Consider the following 14,153-nt stretch of genomic DNA (forward strand, 5'->3'; position numbering starts at 1 on the left):
CGAGGCCCTGGAGTGTAGGCCCCGGGCAGAGTCCCAGCCGGCCCCTGGTCCCCTGGGAGGCAGCACGGAGTAGCCAGGCCAGCACGGACCCTGGTTCCACTCTGCCCCCTTCTGGCTGCAGGGCTCTGGGCACGTTACCTAAGCTCCTGCTTCAGCACCCTCGTTTTTAAAGTGGAGATTTTCCTGGTGCGTAAGGTTTTCATGAAGAGTTTATATGACATAGAAATTGTACCAAGATTTTTTTTAAAGATTTTATTTATTCATGAGAGACACAGAGAGAGGCAGAGACACAGGCAGAGGGAGAAGCAGGCTCCCTGCGGGGAGCCCGATGCGGGACTCGATCCCGGGACCCCGGGGTCACGCCCTGAGCCGGAGGCAGACGCTCAACACTGGGCCCCCCCGGGGTCCCCATACCTAGATCTTTAACAAGACTGGCACAGAGCTCGCAGCCACTTACTTTCGGCCTCTCTCTGCTGTGGTCCGCACTAAACCTGGGGGCGGTCACAGGGCCGTCTGCTTTCTGACGTCAGACCAGGCTCCCAGGGAGGGAGTAGAGCTGAGGCCCGCCCTGCCCCGCACCAGCTCCCACGCACACCTGCTCACTCGCCAGTGGCTCTGAAAGCTCCTTGGCTGCACAGAGGCCACATCCGCAGTCTGCTCGTCCTTTTTGTCCCAGCCCCTGGGAGTATGGTCACCGCGGGCACCTGCTCCCAATGCTCTTGGCGTCCTCCAGACCAAAGTCCGTCCATCCCACGGAGGCAGGACATAAGGGCCTCCCTTCCCTCTGTGGTCCTGTCTGGGCCAGCCTTGAGGGCTGAGCTTGAGCCTCCTCCACCCGTGGATCCCTCGCCAAATGGGCAGCGCGGCCTTCTGAGCGGCGTCTCTGTGCATCTCCGCAGGGTGTTCACAGGGCCTGGGCCCTGGTCCTGGAGGTGAGAAGGCGGAGGAGGCCCCACGCACACCTGGGGCAGCCGCCAGCCGCCTCGCCTCGCCTCATCTGCCCGGCAGAAGCTGACTTGCCCCAGCTGCTAGCCGCTGGCGAGGGGGCAGTGGTGGCCGTCCGGCACCCAAATGCCTCTCGGGAATGCTGCCGATTAGGCCACGTTGTTGAGCGGACTGCTGTTTGACAAAGACCATATTAAGTGGCCGTGGAGACCAGCTAAATCAGCTCGCTAGAAACAGCCACGTGGAAAATACCCTGCTTCATTGGATTCAGCCTGGCTTCTCTCCCAGAAAAGCATACGGGGAAGAAGATGCTTGGCTTGCTTAATTAAGCGAGATGACAACATACATATTCTAGGCTGTGTGGGGAAGGTCTTTGGAGACAGACAGGGGCCCGGGCCCAGCTTTGCTACTGTTCTCTCTGTGACCCTGGCAGGGTTCGTCATTTCCTTAAGGAATGAGTCTCTGAACGGACGCTGCCCACCCTGCCTGTTGCCAGTCTTGGACGGAGTCCTGGGGGCCGCTTGGAGCATAGACGCTGTGCTGGCCACCTTGGTTGGCCGTCTCAGGGGCTCTCCATCTCTTCTCTGCCTCCATGACCTCCGAGTCATCAGGAAGGTCTCTCAAGAGCCCTTGTGATTCCGGATGGAAGGTAGGTCAGCAGAATAATGGCTCACAGTGGGGATGAGGACAGACATGTTGTAAGGGCCTTCTGAATTCTAACATGCTCCATTAGGAGGTCTTCTCCCAGACGGAATCTGGCCAGAGCTCTTCAGCCCCAGGCCCTGTGTAAGCCCCTGCTCTGGTGAACTACCTTGGATCATGCAGGGCCTCCGAGCAAGTGGAGAGGTGTCCCAGCTCCTTGCTCCTAGGGCTGAGCTGTCAGTCATGGTGTAGCAGTCTACGACCTGTGCTTGCCTCAGTGCCAAGAGCAGCATCCCAGACCATCTGGGTCAAGATCTTTCTAACCACAGGTGAAAGGAAGAAGGGTGGCTCCCAGGAGAAGTGCCTCATTTCTTCCCAGAGCCCACAGTGGAGCCTGGCTAAGAGGCCCATCCCCAGGTCTTCTGGGAGGACGGGGATGCCTGAACTGGATGGTTGCTGTTGACCTGCCCTCTGACCATCCAGCCGCCTATAACTTAGAAAAACAGGCAAAGAGGCAAGTGGGCCTTCCCTGAGGTGGTGAGAGTCTTGTCACACTGTCACGCTCAGAGTGCCATCCCTCCACCAGCACCCAGAGGTCCTGGCTCTGGCCCACGCCAGGGTTAGAACTCAGGATGGTGGGGCCTGGCACTGCCCAAGAGATTGGAGAATCTGGCCAACAAAGTACTTAATTACTGTGACCTTCTCTTTACTATGAGCAGATAGATATTATGCTGCTTTCTTAAGGACGTTATGGGCAGCAATGCTTTAGGAACTCAGGATAGGAACTCATGAGAAGCCTGGAGGTCTCACTGTAGGTTTCAGAGGAGATGGAGGGTGGGTCAGTTGCATGCAGCGTCATCCCGGACAACCTTACCAAGTCTCTCTGGTTAGGCATCTGCTCCCGTGGGGACCTCATCCTTACCCCATGTTCTCTGGATGGTGTCTCCTCCCTTCTTCCCTCACACAACCTTGACGTCCTCTCTATTGCCTAAAACTCATCTGCCAACTTAGCAAAACTGAACCTGGTAGTTGGCTGACCAAGTTATTTACCAGGGTTACCGGGGTTGCTTCCTGGAAACTGGCCTTGATTTTCTGACCTCATGGCTCCCTGGAGTAGCTGCTGAAGGAGGTTAAGGAGCCATGTCTCCTCCTTTGTTCCAAGGAAAGCCCACTCTTGCTTGGCTACTGTGAGCATTTGTATCAAACAAAATTAGGTTTAGCTGCATATGAGTGAAAACTCATAACAGTCATTGTCATTGACGTTGGTATGACATGGTGATTGCCATAATCACTGACATTATGATTTATATCACTACAAAAGCTTACCTGCTACTGTGTGCCAGGCACATAATGACCCTGTAACATAGAAACTATGATTAGCCTCATTTTACACGTGGGGAAATTGAGATACAGAGAGGTCAAGAGACCTATGTAAGACCTCAGTGCTAGTGAGCAGAGGTGCTGAGATTTAATCAAGGTCCAGCTTCAGAGTCTGTGCTCTAAGCTTTTCTGTTATGGCCAAAAAAGAGTGGCTAAAAATATGTCAAGGTTTGTCCTTTTCCAGGCAAAGACTAGAGCAGCAGGCTGGGGCGGGCATGGTGGTGCCACTGTCATCAGGGATCCAGGCTCTTTCTTGCCTCTGCTCTGTCATCCTTGGCAGGAGCTCCATACCCCTGGTTGCCTCATAATCCAAGCTGGCTGCTGGAGTACAAGTCATTACCCCACTTTCCACATAGGAGAAAGGGGTAAAGGGCAACAAGAAGCAAATATTCTGGATGATTCACCTCCCTTTAAGTTAACACTCACTTGTATCCCATTCACAAACTTTGTCCTGCAGCCACACATACGCATCAGGTTGGAAAATGGAGCCGTGGAAGTGGGGGCATTGCCTGTACTGGATAATAGGGCTCTATTCCAAAGAGGAAGGGGTGTGGGCATGGGGGAGACTGGCATCCCTGCACCAAAGCTGAAGAAAGTCAATGTTTTATTAGTATTTTCTGCTCTCAACCTTCTTCTGGGGCACAAGCAGGAGGAGGCCCTGTCCTCCTAATTTTGGGGAATCCTCGCCATTGTAGACTTGCTCTCCTCATAGAACTTTCCCTTCCAGTTTGCTGCTCCAGCCCCACTGGAGATGAGCACTTGCAGCGTGTGCGTAGGAGCGTTTCATTACTCCCAGAGGAGACAACGTCTAGAACTTAGACTTGGATCTCCAGACATTGAAGTAGGACTTAAGTCTAGTCTTTCATGATTTCCTCTTTTTTGTGATCTGGCCCAGTAAAGGCCTTCAAATGGGGTTCAACTTTCTCCTAGGGCTACCCATTCTGGGAGCAGGACCTTGGCATCTCTCAGGCTCCAATCTAGATGTTTGGCAACCAGAGGATCTTGTTGTTCCTCCAACTCTTGGGACCTCCTGCCCCTGGGAGGACTTCTGTTGGTTGCCAGAGGAGCATCGGAGCTCTCTTCTGTGGGAAGACAGAGGACCCGGAGATGGTCTGGGTTGACAGACGGATCGAGTGTGGAAATGACAGTGGAATGTTCTGCTCTTTCATGATTAGTGGTGGAAAGCCTAGAGCTTGGTGCCAGACCAATCTTAGCTTTGCCACTTACTAGCTATGTGGGTAAGTTGTTTACCACACTGGGCTGCAGTTGTCACGTGTATGTAATAGTGAAAGTAAGTCTGCCAGGTGGAGTTGCTGTGAGCGCCTAGCATGTAGTAAGCACTCAATAAATGTGAGGAGGAGGAAGATGGTGGCAGTGATGATGAAGATGCTGGTGGTGAGGGTGGGGTGGGGAACATAGCTACTTGGATGCCTTTGGAATTCGTGGAAAATAGTGTAATTGGATTTTTTTTTTAAAGCATGGCAATTAGATTTATAATAATCTATATAAACTGGTTAAGTTTATATAGTTGAAATAAAGCATTAATTTATAAGTGCTCATTGATCCTTTTCCTATTATGTTCAGATTACCTAATTGTCTTCGAAGAAAATACTTGTTTATCACGCTAATGCTGCTTCTCTTTCTTAGATGTCACAGTACTTTGTGCTTGTAAAGTGATAATCCTTTGGTTTTGTTGTTGCCTCATAGGAAATCTTTTTTGGGGGATCCTTTTAATATGGTGAGAGCCTCTATGAGGATAGTAAAATAACCTATTAAGTTGGAAACAACATTCATTTTAAGGCAGGAAGAAAGCATTGGCTATGAAAGTCAAACAACAAACCTATAAAGGACTTCATTAGTTATCTTAATGGCACTGGCATGATGGGATTAGCGTCATCCTAGGGCTGGGAGATGTACATGATGTGACATTATATGCCTTTGAGGGGGTTTCCCAATCATGCTCTAAAGGAAATCTGACTCCAAAGCCCGTTGCTTAGGTTGCTTGTTTGTTTTGGTTGTAATTTTTGTTCAGAGGTTTCTCTACTACACATCTCCTCTCTCAGGCCCAGTCTACACCAGTCTGAGAGGTGGCCTGTGCCAGGATGTGGGCTTCTTGCATCCGTCTCATGGCGAGGATGGTCCTCACCCACCGCGCTCTGCTGTTGTGGGCACGGGAGATCTGGGACCGCATGCGCGTGGACTGCCTTTTGGCTCTGGCCTGACACCGCCTCTGATGTTTGGTGAATCTAGTGACCAGAATTAGAACGAATCTGAACCTAACTGGAAGTGCTACTCCTTTGTGCCAGATGACTCCCGTGAGTCACACAGGGCTTCCCTGGTTGGTGATGACACCCTGGCAGGTAGTGTTTCTAGAAGTGACTGAGCCGGGAAAGTTTCTAGCCAACTGAGGTACAGAGGCCGAGGCATCGTTGGCATCAAGGTGGAGAATTTTGTGATAAAGCACGTGACTTGTACAGACTTTTGTCCCATCTCATGCTCTGATATGTGTTTTCTAGATGCCTGGTGATTTGGTCCAGTTGCACATGCTGCTGCTAAATGTCGAGCCAACTCATTGGACATCCTCATGTCGGAGGGGTAGAAAGGGTGTCAACGTCCCACATCTGTCACTCAGGTTGTGTGCAGAGTGGTGGGTCAGAGGTGGCCACCTCCCCGGGAGGTCACAGCTGGCCTTTAGTCCTTCTGTGGCAGACACGGGGTTTGCTCGTGCTGTAGAAGCACCGCGTGCTCTCCCTGAAGGGAAGGCTGGCTTTATCTAAAATGTCCCATTGCATCCAGGAGCAGTTCTGCATCAGGGCAATTTGCTATTTGCTGCTCCAGGGACTGAAATGCATACACAAGCTTGAGCTACTTTAGCTGCTTGCACCAAATGTGCCCTTGTCACTGAAACACATTTATTATTATTTTTTTCAAGATTCTGGGATGAGGGAAATTTGCCTTTAGTTATGTAATTGCATTGTTAGCAGTCATGGAGTTCTAGAACAAGAACTCCATTAGGGCTACTCAACCTTGGTATTGTTGACTTTGGGATCTGGAGAATTCTTTGTTGTTGGGGCTGTTCTCAGTGCATTGTAGGACTTTTGGTCATACGCCTGGCCTCTACTCGCTGGATGCTACCACTAGTACCTCTCGTTCCATCCCCAGACCCCAGTTGGGGCAACTAAAAATGTGTCCAGACATTGCCCAAGGTTCTCTGGGGGTAAAATCGCCCCCAGGTGAAAACCACTGCCCTAGAGATAATGAAGACATCATTAGAACTCCAAATACATTCCATGATCTCCATGCATCTCTAAAGAATGACACAAATAGGTTTCTGGTAATTTGCATGAAAACTGAGCCCTCGTGCGACAAAATGTTGGACTTTCTCTTTTAGGTGACCCGCAGCACCTCAAAATGACAGAGCTGAAAGGTAATCAAATCACTCATCCAGGGCTTCTGAGTAAAGTCCCAAATCTTCCTCATTATATCTGTTCATTATATCAGATCATGTTGGGTCTTTTTCAGTCGACAAATTGGATTTTTTTTAAAGCATGGCAATTAGATTTATAATAATATTTAGGATTAATGGGGAGGGTGAGGGAGAGATGATTTTCTCCTGTCATGAATGCCCTTAATTGAATTTTAGAAAGTCTGTTTGGAAGAGCTGCATACATGTTTGACAGAATGTTGCAAGGTGGACAGATGCTTCAGTGTGGACAAAGTGAAAACAGGTTCACGATGCTTTGAAGAACCTGAGAAAAGTGAGTGGTGATGAAAGGTTAGGATGCTTCATTTTCTGTGTCCTCTTGGCTGGACCACAGGGCCTAGATATTTGGTCGAACATTATCCTGGATGTTTTTGTGAGGCTTTGGTTGAGATTCACATTTAAGTCAGTGGACTTTGAGGGGAGCAGGTGCCCTCTATGATGTGGGTGGGCCTCCTCCAGTTATGTAAAGGCCTGCAAAGAGCAAAAGACTGACCTCCCCCAGCAAAGAGGGATTTCTGCCAGCAGATGGCTTTTGGACTTGAGCTGCATTGGCTCTTCTCTGGGTCTCGCACCTGCTGGCTCACCTGCAGATTTTGGACTTGCCAGCCTCCATAAGCAGGGGAGCCAATTCTTTATAATAAATCTCTTTATCTATTTCTCTAGTTAGCGATCATCTATCTATACTATCATCATCTACTATCATCTCTTGTCGGTTCTGTTTCTCTGGAGAAGTCTGGCTAATACAACTATTTTTTTTTAAAAGATTTTATTTATTCATTCATGAGAGACACACAGAGAGAGGCAGAGACACAGGCAGGGGGAGAAGCAGGCTCCCAGCGGGCGCCCCGATGCGGGACTCAATCCCAGGACCCTGGGAACATGCCCTCGGCCGAAGCCAGATGCTCAACCGCTGAGCCACCTGGGTGCCCCTGGTTAATACAAATATTTTTATTTTTATTTATTTTTATTTTTATTTATTTTTTATTTATTTATGATAGTCACACACACAGAGAGAGAGAGAGAGAGAGAGAGAGAGAGAGAGAGAGAGGGAGGGGCAAAGACATAGGCAGAGGGAGAAACAGGCTCCATGCACCAGGAGCCCGACGTGGGATTCGATCCCCGGTCTCCAGGATCGTGCCCTGGGCCAAAGGCAGGCGCCAAACCGCTGCGCCACCCAGGGATCCCGGGTTAATACAAATATTGAGGAAACTTCAAATACTCCCACTTTCACAGTTAATGACCACACCCACTCACCTTCTCTATACTTGGGAGCATACGGCTGTAGACGCCGCCTGGGATGGTTATGAAATGCTGGGGTTTTATTTATTTATTTATTTATTTATTTATTTATTTATTTATTGTTGTGTCTTGTTTTTGTTTTTACACTGCAGAGCTCAGCAGGATGCCAAGTCTTGGGGAAAATAAGTTTACTTTGGGGTTTGTAAAAAAGAAACACTTAACCAGCATGGCAGCTGTGAAGTTAGAAAAAGCTGCAGGACAGCAGAAGAACACCACGGGCCACCGAGGCAGGAGACAGATGTTCTAAAAAGAATTCATTAATTAAAAACCTGCTGTGCCTGGCAATGTCTTTCCTCTCCCTCCAGGTCCTCCCTCCAGCCCTGCCCTTTCTCGGGGCGCCCGAGTGTGGTGCATATGCCCCCAACCTGGGTCGGGCAGTGACCTCCACTGGCTGGCGCTCAATTCACTGTCTCCAGAGCTTCCCACTGTTTCTGGCTGGTTCTGTGGAAGCCACGGGCCTGCCACCCTCTGGAGCTCTGTACACTCTTGTGCACACCCTGGCTCTCTGTGCCCACACCTGGCTGGTGGAAGCATAGGACCACGGACGGGGAGCAGTACCATCCACTCTTGGGCATGTGCTTGTGTGCGCTGGAGTCAGCCTTTGAGGTCGTGGTGTGAGTGTGCTTGAAAGCCCCAGGGCTGCCCCCCCCCCCCTTTGCCCTGCTCCTCTGCCACTGCCCGGGTTTCACTTTCAATGGATAGAAGCTCCTGGTGTCTCTGGTCTTGTGTCATAAATGAATAACCATAACTGTAATGGGGATAAATGAAGATCACCTGAGTGCTCACCTCTGACACACACACAGCCCCACCAGAGACGTTCAGGAAGGTTCCTTTTGGCAGTGAGAAAGCTGAGGCCCAGAGGAGCAGAGCCACCTGGGTACTAAGTGGGAGGGTGCACCCAGGAGGGCCCACACTTGCTCTGGGCTCCGAGGATGGCCAGTGTCGCCCCACCAGGTGCTGACCCTGGTTTGGAAGCATGGAACCGAGGCGGTTCCCTGAGGTGGGCATGGATGTCGTAGGTGTGGACCTGAGGGCCAGGAGAGGCTGTAATATGGTACTTGTCTTTCTCCCTGGACCCAGGGAGCAGATGGCACAGGAGGAGGATGTGTTGAGAGTGGGGAGCCGGTCTCCCCAGACCAGGCCAGGGTAGTAGTGGGCCTCCCAGTTGATCCAGCCTGGAGAGGGGGTCTCAGTCTATCCCCAGGCAGCGCACAGTGCACACAGCACGCAGGAACCAGGGCAAAGGCAAGCCTGTTGACCTCTGGGTACATCTGCCCTAGGGGCGCCCTGGGGTCCTCAACCTCCTAAGGATCCGCCCATTCCTGCTCCACTCATCACTGGCTGGGCCTCTCCAGCCTCGTCTCTAATTCCATGCTGTTGTTCCTGGGCACAGCCTGGACAGGCACTGATCCAGGCCTCCCTCTCTGCAATCCCAAATCTCTGCACCTTACCAGTGCCACCTGCCTGTGCTGGGAGCTCTGTTCTTTTGAAACTGGTGTCTATATTAGGCAGGAAGTTAATATCCATGATTTTTTTTCATCCGGGCAAGACCCCTTCCCCTGCATACAGGTGGAGAGCTGAGGCGCCGCGATGCTCTCTGAAGAGCTGGCTTGGGCAGGTGCAGGCTGCGCCTCCCCCCCCCCAGCGCCCCGCACCTGCCGCAGGTCCGACACCGCCTCCGCGCCCCGGGCCTGTCGGGGCCTGTCCGGGCCTGTCTGCTCAGGGTCCAGCCTCGGAGAAGGCTCAGCTCGCTCCGGCAGCCCAGCCCCGCCGCCCTGCCCTCCCCTCAAAGGGCAGCAGCTTGGCGGAGCTTCTGGTCCCCGCGGGGTTCCTTGTCAGCCTTGGGCCTCATCACACCCCTTCTTCCTCTGGGGTTTGTGCTTCTGCCTCCGCTCACCCGGTGCCCGTCCGAAGCGCCAGCACCCAGGCGCCCCGCGGCTCCGTGTCTCCCGAGGACTCGGCGTCCAAGGCCCGACCCGGGCTCCCAGCTCCAGGCTGCCTCCTGGAGCTCCCCCAGCTCCACCTCGTCTCCTGCCTCCGCGCCCGCCTGCACCGCCGGCAGCAAGGCCGGGCCTCCCGGACGCAGGGCGCTCCCCGCAGCGGGGCTGGCGAGGCCCTAAGAGGGGCGGGGATTCCACCCGAGACCTCTGCTCCCTCGGGGCGTCTCGCCCCTTCTTTCCAACGTTCTTGCCTCCCGTCCCTCCCGAGGGCAGCTTCCCGGCCCGGCCCCCGCCCCGCCCGTGCTCCAGCGCCCGGACCCGGCGCTCATCTCTCCGCCCCAGGGGCAAGGGGCTCTGGCTGGCTCGTGCTGAACGCCACCGCCTCCCTCAAACTCCGTCCCCGCCCGCCAGGCTCGGGTTTTGTTGGTCTGTCCTCCCATCCGGACACCTAAATCGTTGGCAGCTCTGTTGGCCCTGATGAGTAACGCGGCTCCAAACGTTGGCGGGTGAGCGGGTCGAGGTGTGTTTTCATTTCTCTGTGGCTGCCACCGTGTTGCGCTCCCGCCGGCACAGCACGCGGGGTCTGGTTTCTCCACATCCTTGCCAACACGTGTTATTATTTGATTTTTTGATTTTAGCCATCTTAGTGGGTGGGAAGTGATTTTGCTTTGCATTTCCCTGGTGACTAATGATACTGAGCATCTTTACATGTGCTCGTTGGCTATCTATCTCCCTTAGACAAATGTTTGCTGACAGCGACTTTTGCCACGGGGCACTGTACGTCAGTCTTCCCATCTGTAAAATGGGATGGTCCTCACCACGGAAAACTCTTACTAGAGAAGACGTGGGATCTAGAAACACGCGACTCTGGACGAGGACATGCGCAGCCAAGAGCTGCAGCCTCACAAGCTGCTAGGACCTCACAAGCTGCAGACAGACAGACACCGTGGCTGGAGGCACCAAGCATGCGCATGCCTCTCCCGCACATCTCCCCCTGCCTCCTGCAGGCACTCTTTGGTCGCTCCCCGGCCAGTAACCTGCAGCGGATAAAGCATTCTTACAGCTAAGTTTATTCAGAAAAGCAATTTTATGGAATGAACAGTGAGTCAAACAGTATGAGCAGGGAGGGAGATTCCTAGCTTTTCAGTGCACAGTGGATACTCGGGGTTGAATTATGTTTCCTCAAGTGACACATCAAGTCCTAATCCCCAGGATCTGTGAACGTGGCCTTGTTTGGAAATAGGGTCTTTGCAGATCTAATTCCTTAACATGAGGTCATACTGGATTAGGGTGAGCAGTAATCCAATGACAGTGTCCTTAGAAGAAGGGAATGTGGACACAGATGCACACAAAGATGTCCATGTGACAATGCGCAGGGATTGGACTTATGCTTCAACCAGCAATAAATACCCAGGAATGCAGGTAGCCATCAGAAGGGCATGAGCATCATCTAGAGCCTTCCTAGGGAGCTGGGTCCTGCTGATATCCTGATTCCAAGCTTTTAGACTCTAGAACCATGAAATAATATGTTTTCATGGTTTTAAGCCAGCCACTTTGTGGTACTTTGTTATAGCAACAATGTGGGGAAAATGCAGGTGACAACAATGTTAACAATAAAGCCATCGGAGGCAGTTCTTTTCCACGCTGGCTGGCATGTGTTTGGCATTTCTGTCCACCTGCGTTTATTTACAGAGACAGACTCTCCACCCAGCGACACTAAATGTGTGAGACCCCTTGTAGGTCTCAATGGCCCCAGAGGGGACACCAGGGCTAAGGAATGGCCAGACTTGTTGGGAGATGCAGACTCTGGCTTTTCACCCCCAGGTGACACCCAGGTCCTCCGCTGACCGGGGAGGCCCTGTGTGGGGGGATCCGCAGAGGACTCTCCCATCCAAGTCTGTGTTCCGCCTGGATCTCCAGGTCTGACTGTCGTGCTCATCTCTCCTCCTACCCATAGGGTTCCCGCAGAGCTTTGGATCAAGGCAAATGTCTTTTTCATCAAAAGCTGCTCACAGCCACCCCTGCGCTTACTACTAATTCCTTCTAAGTCTGTCCTGGAGGCCCTAGATAGCATAGGGCCAGCTGCCAGGCACAAGTAATATGTTCTCATCAGTGGCATTAAGCTTTTCCATTTTAAGACATTTTAAAGTAGATGATCAGACTCAAGGTGTCAGGTGTCCAACAGTTTAACTTTGTGTCTGGGCAACAATTTGTGAAAATAACCATCACACATGCATGTTCGTGATTCTACTGAATCCATCTGGGAACCCCTGTTAAATGTACAAGAAAAATGTCTGAAATGTAAGAAAATACAACCATGAGAAGGAAATGCAAGAGCTTTATTACAATCATTATTATCCTTGAGGTTAACAACTGATGAACTCATTCAAGAAAATATTTTGCATGTGATGATTTAGGGCCCAGGGATACATGCTAGAAGCAGCTAGAAGGACATGGAAAATGTACCTTGGGAAACAGCATGGCGCTCCAGGCTGCAAAACTAAAAAGTATCAAGGATGCATCTGAACTTCTGTAGGGGAGGGTACGGTGGTGGCACAGGCCTGACCTAGTTCAGGAGGTAGTGGGGCGGCTGCTGGCTCGCTGTGCTCCAGGGCACGCTGCCTCCTGCCCACCCCGCTCCCCCAGGTCTGCAACTCTGCAAGCCAGAGTTGGTGAGATGTTACACCAACATCTCAGCGTCTACCAGGTGCCTTGAGGGGTAGACCCTGCCCCCCAGCAAATCAGTGAGAAGGGAAACCCAACACTGCCTCTGCAATGTGCAGCCCTGCTGCTTCTCCCTCGGGGAAGGGTGAGAGGTGGGTCTCATTAGGTCTGCGTCACTTTTGCAGATTGGCAGCTGCGGACCTGGTAGGGACGTCAGCGAGGCTGGCGGTGTGTGCACGGCGCTCAAAGCACCACTGCCACCTGCTGCGAGTATGACCGCCAGTGTGTGGCGCGTCGGGGCCGTACCTGCTCCAGGAGCATCTGCAGCCTCTGAACACACCAGCCCGTTGGCTTTTCAGAAAAATAAAGCTCTCTAGAGCCGTGAGCCAGGGAGCAGTCTAGGCAGCTCCACGCCGGAAGGACGTGCCGAAAGCAGAGGACAATCAGATGCGCCCCGGTGAACGCGGGCCCAGGCAAACCTGTGCTTGCGCAGAAGGAATTCAGCTGGACTGACAGGTGTTTTCTAGCTCAAGTGGAATGTGGTGTTTCTGCTTTTCTCTGGGGAGACAACGGGGCAGGTTTTCATCCGTCTTTGCATGCATGCAGTGGGCTTGCTATAGTGTCCCAGAACCAGGAAAGCTGGTTCCTCCACCGGGTCGTTGGTCACTTCTAGAACTCAAAAGCAGCTCTAGAAAGGATTACGAGAAACGCAGGTTTGCCCGGTGTCCCTGGTGGAGGCTCTCTGGTTCAGGAGGCAGATGTCCTTCTGGAGGAGCTCCCTGCAGGCAGACTGCCTAGATTTCTAATTTTCCAGAATATGGCTCCTGTGATTATAGAGCCAATTTAAAGATGGGAGCTTCTCTTTGGCTTTTCCCAGGAGCATCTGGGCCTCCCTGGGCAGTGAGCCCCCGTCACACAGGGAGAGGAATTCAGGGATGCTGGTGCCACTTGCACCAAAACCCTTCCCTCCCCTGCCTTCCTGAAACCCACTCAGTAATCAATGCCCCTCTTGCCCTCCTGCTGTTAAGACGTGTTGTCCTGTTACTAAAAAGCAGGAAATGGGCGACTTTCCCACCAGCCTTAATCCCGTCCTCCCAAATGTGTGCCCGCTTGTTTTTAAGACCACAGGTAGGGCCTTTGATGACTGCTGACACAGAAGTAAAGCTGAGCTCTGGAAACGTCACTTGACTCATCAGGCCTTGGTGAGTTCTGCTTATGGCACTTGCAGGGATACAAAGATCCTCAAATGCCACCAACCAGGACCACCTGGACACAAGGTGGGGGTCAGATCCTTCTTAGTTTCAGATATGGAAATTTAAGGCAAAAGAAGGGGCACTTGACTTTGTCTTAGATTTCCCAGCGGAGCAGTGTCTTGAAGAAAATCTTTGCCGGGGAAATAGGAAAGGTGGGGAAATTGAGGCACTGGTGGTGGAGGCGCCGGTCCTCGCTGTTCACTTGCGAGGCTGCTGGATGTGCTGGGTTCTCGGGGAAGGATGCTTGTCAATGGAGGCGTGGGGCTTCTGGTGGGCCACCTGGGCGGCTGCTGGCGGGAAGTCTTTGTCGCCCTGTCGAGATACAGAATGCACTGGCCTGTCAACCCCATACAGCCCGGTGACATGAGGGCAGGGTCCCCAATGCCCTGTCTACTGGCTTCCCTACAGGTTGGTCGACAAAACAGGCAACCTGTGGGCAGGTTGTGGGCTGTCTCCTGGGACTGTGGGGGTCCTGATGCTCTGTGGGCTGCGGAGGGGGGTCCTGGGGCCCACAAGCCCCAGGAGGTGGGGATGCTCAGAGTCTGC

The 14,153-nt window shown here is 52.4% G+C and overlaps 1 protein-coding gene and 1 long non-coding RNA gene across 2 annotated transcripts in view; one reads left to right on the forward strand and one right to left on the reverse strand.

Annotated features, from left to right (window-relative positions):
- The first annotated feature begins 313 nt into the window (after positions 1 to 313).
- The window catches only part of LOC112934279 (uncharacterized), a 42,798-nt gene continuing 28,958 nt past the window's right edge, over positions 314 to 14,153 (forward strand). The window contains exon 1 of the long non-coding RNA XR_003237875.2: positions 314 to 1,594. This is a non-coding gene — a long non-coding RNA (uncharacterized lncRNA). The remainder of the gene's footprint in view (positions 1,595 to 14,153) is intronic.
- DAP (death associated protein) overlaps positions 12,011 to 14,153 on the reverse strand; it is a 66,711-nt gene continuing 64,568 nt past the window's right edge. Inside the window, exon 4 of the mRNA XM_072752711.1 lies at positions 12,011 to 13,919. Within this exon, the coding sequence (XP_072608812.1) occupies positions 13,806 to 13,919 (114 nt within the window). The 3' untranslated portion in view covers positions 12,011 to 13,805. The remainder of the gene's footprint in view (positions 13,920 to 14,153) is intronic.

Source organism: Vulpes vulpes, chromosome 3 (genome assembly GCF_048418805.1).
Source record: "Vulpes vulpes isolate BD-2025 chromosome 3, VulVul3, whole genome shotgun sequence".
Lineage (NCBI taxonomy): Eukaryota > Metazoa > Chordata > Mammalia > Carnivora > Canidae > Vulpes > Vulpes vulpes.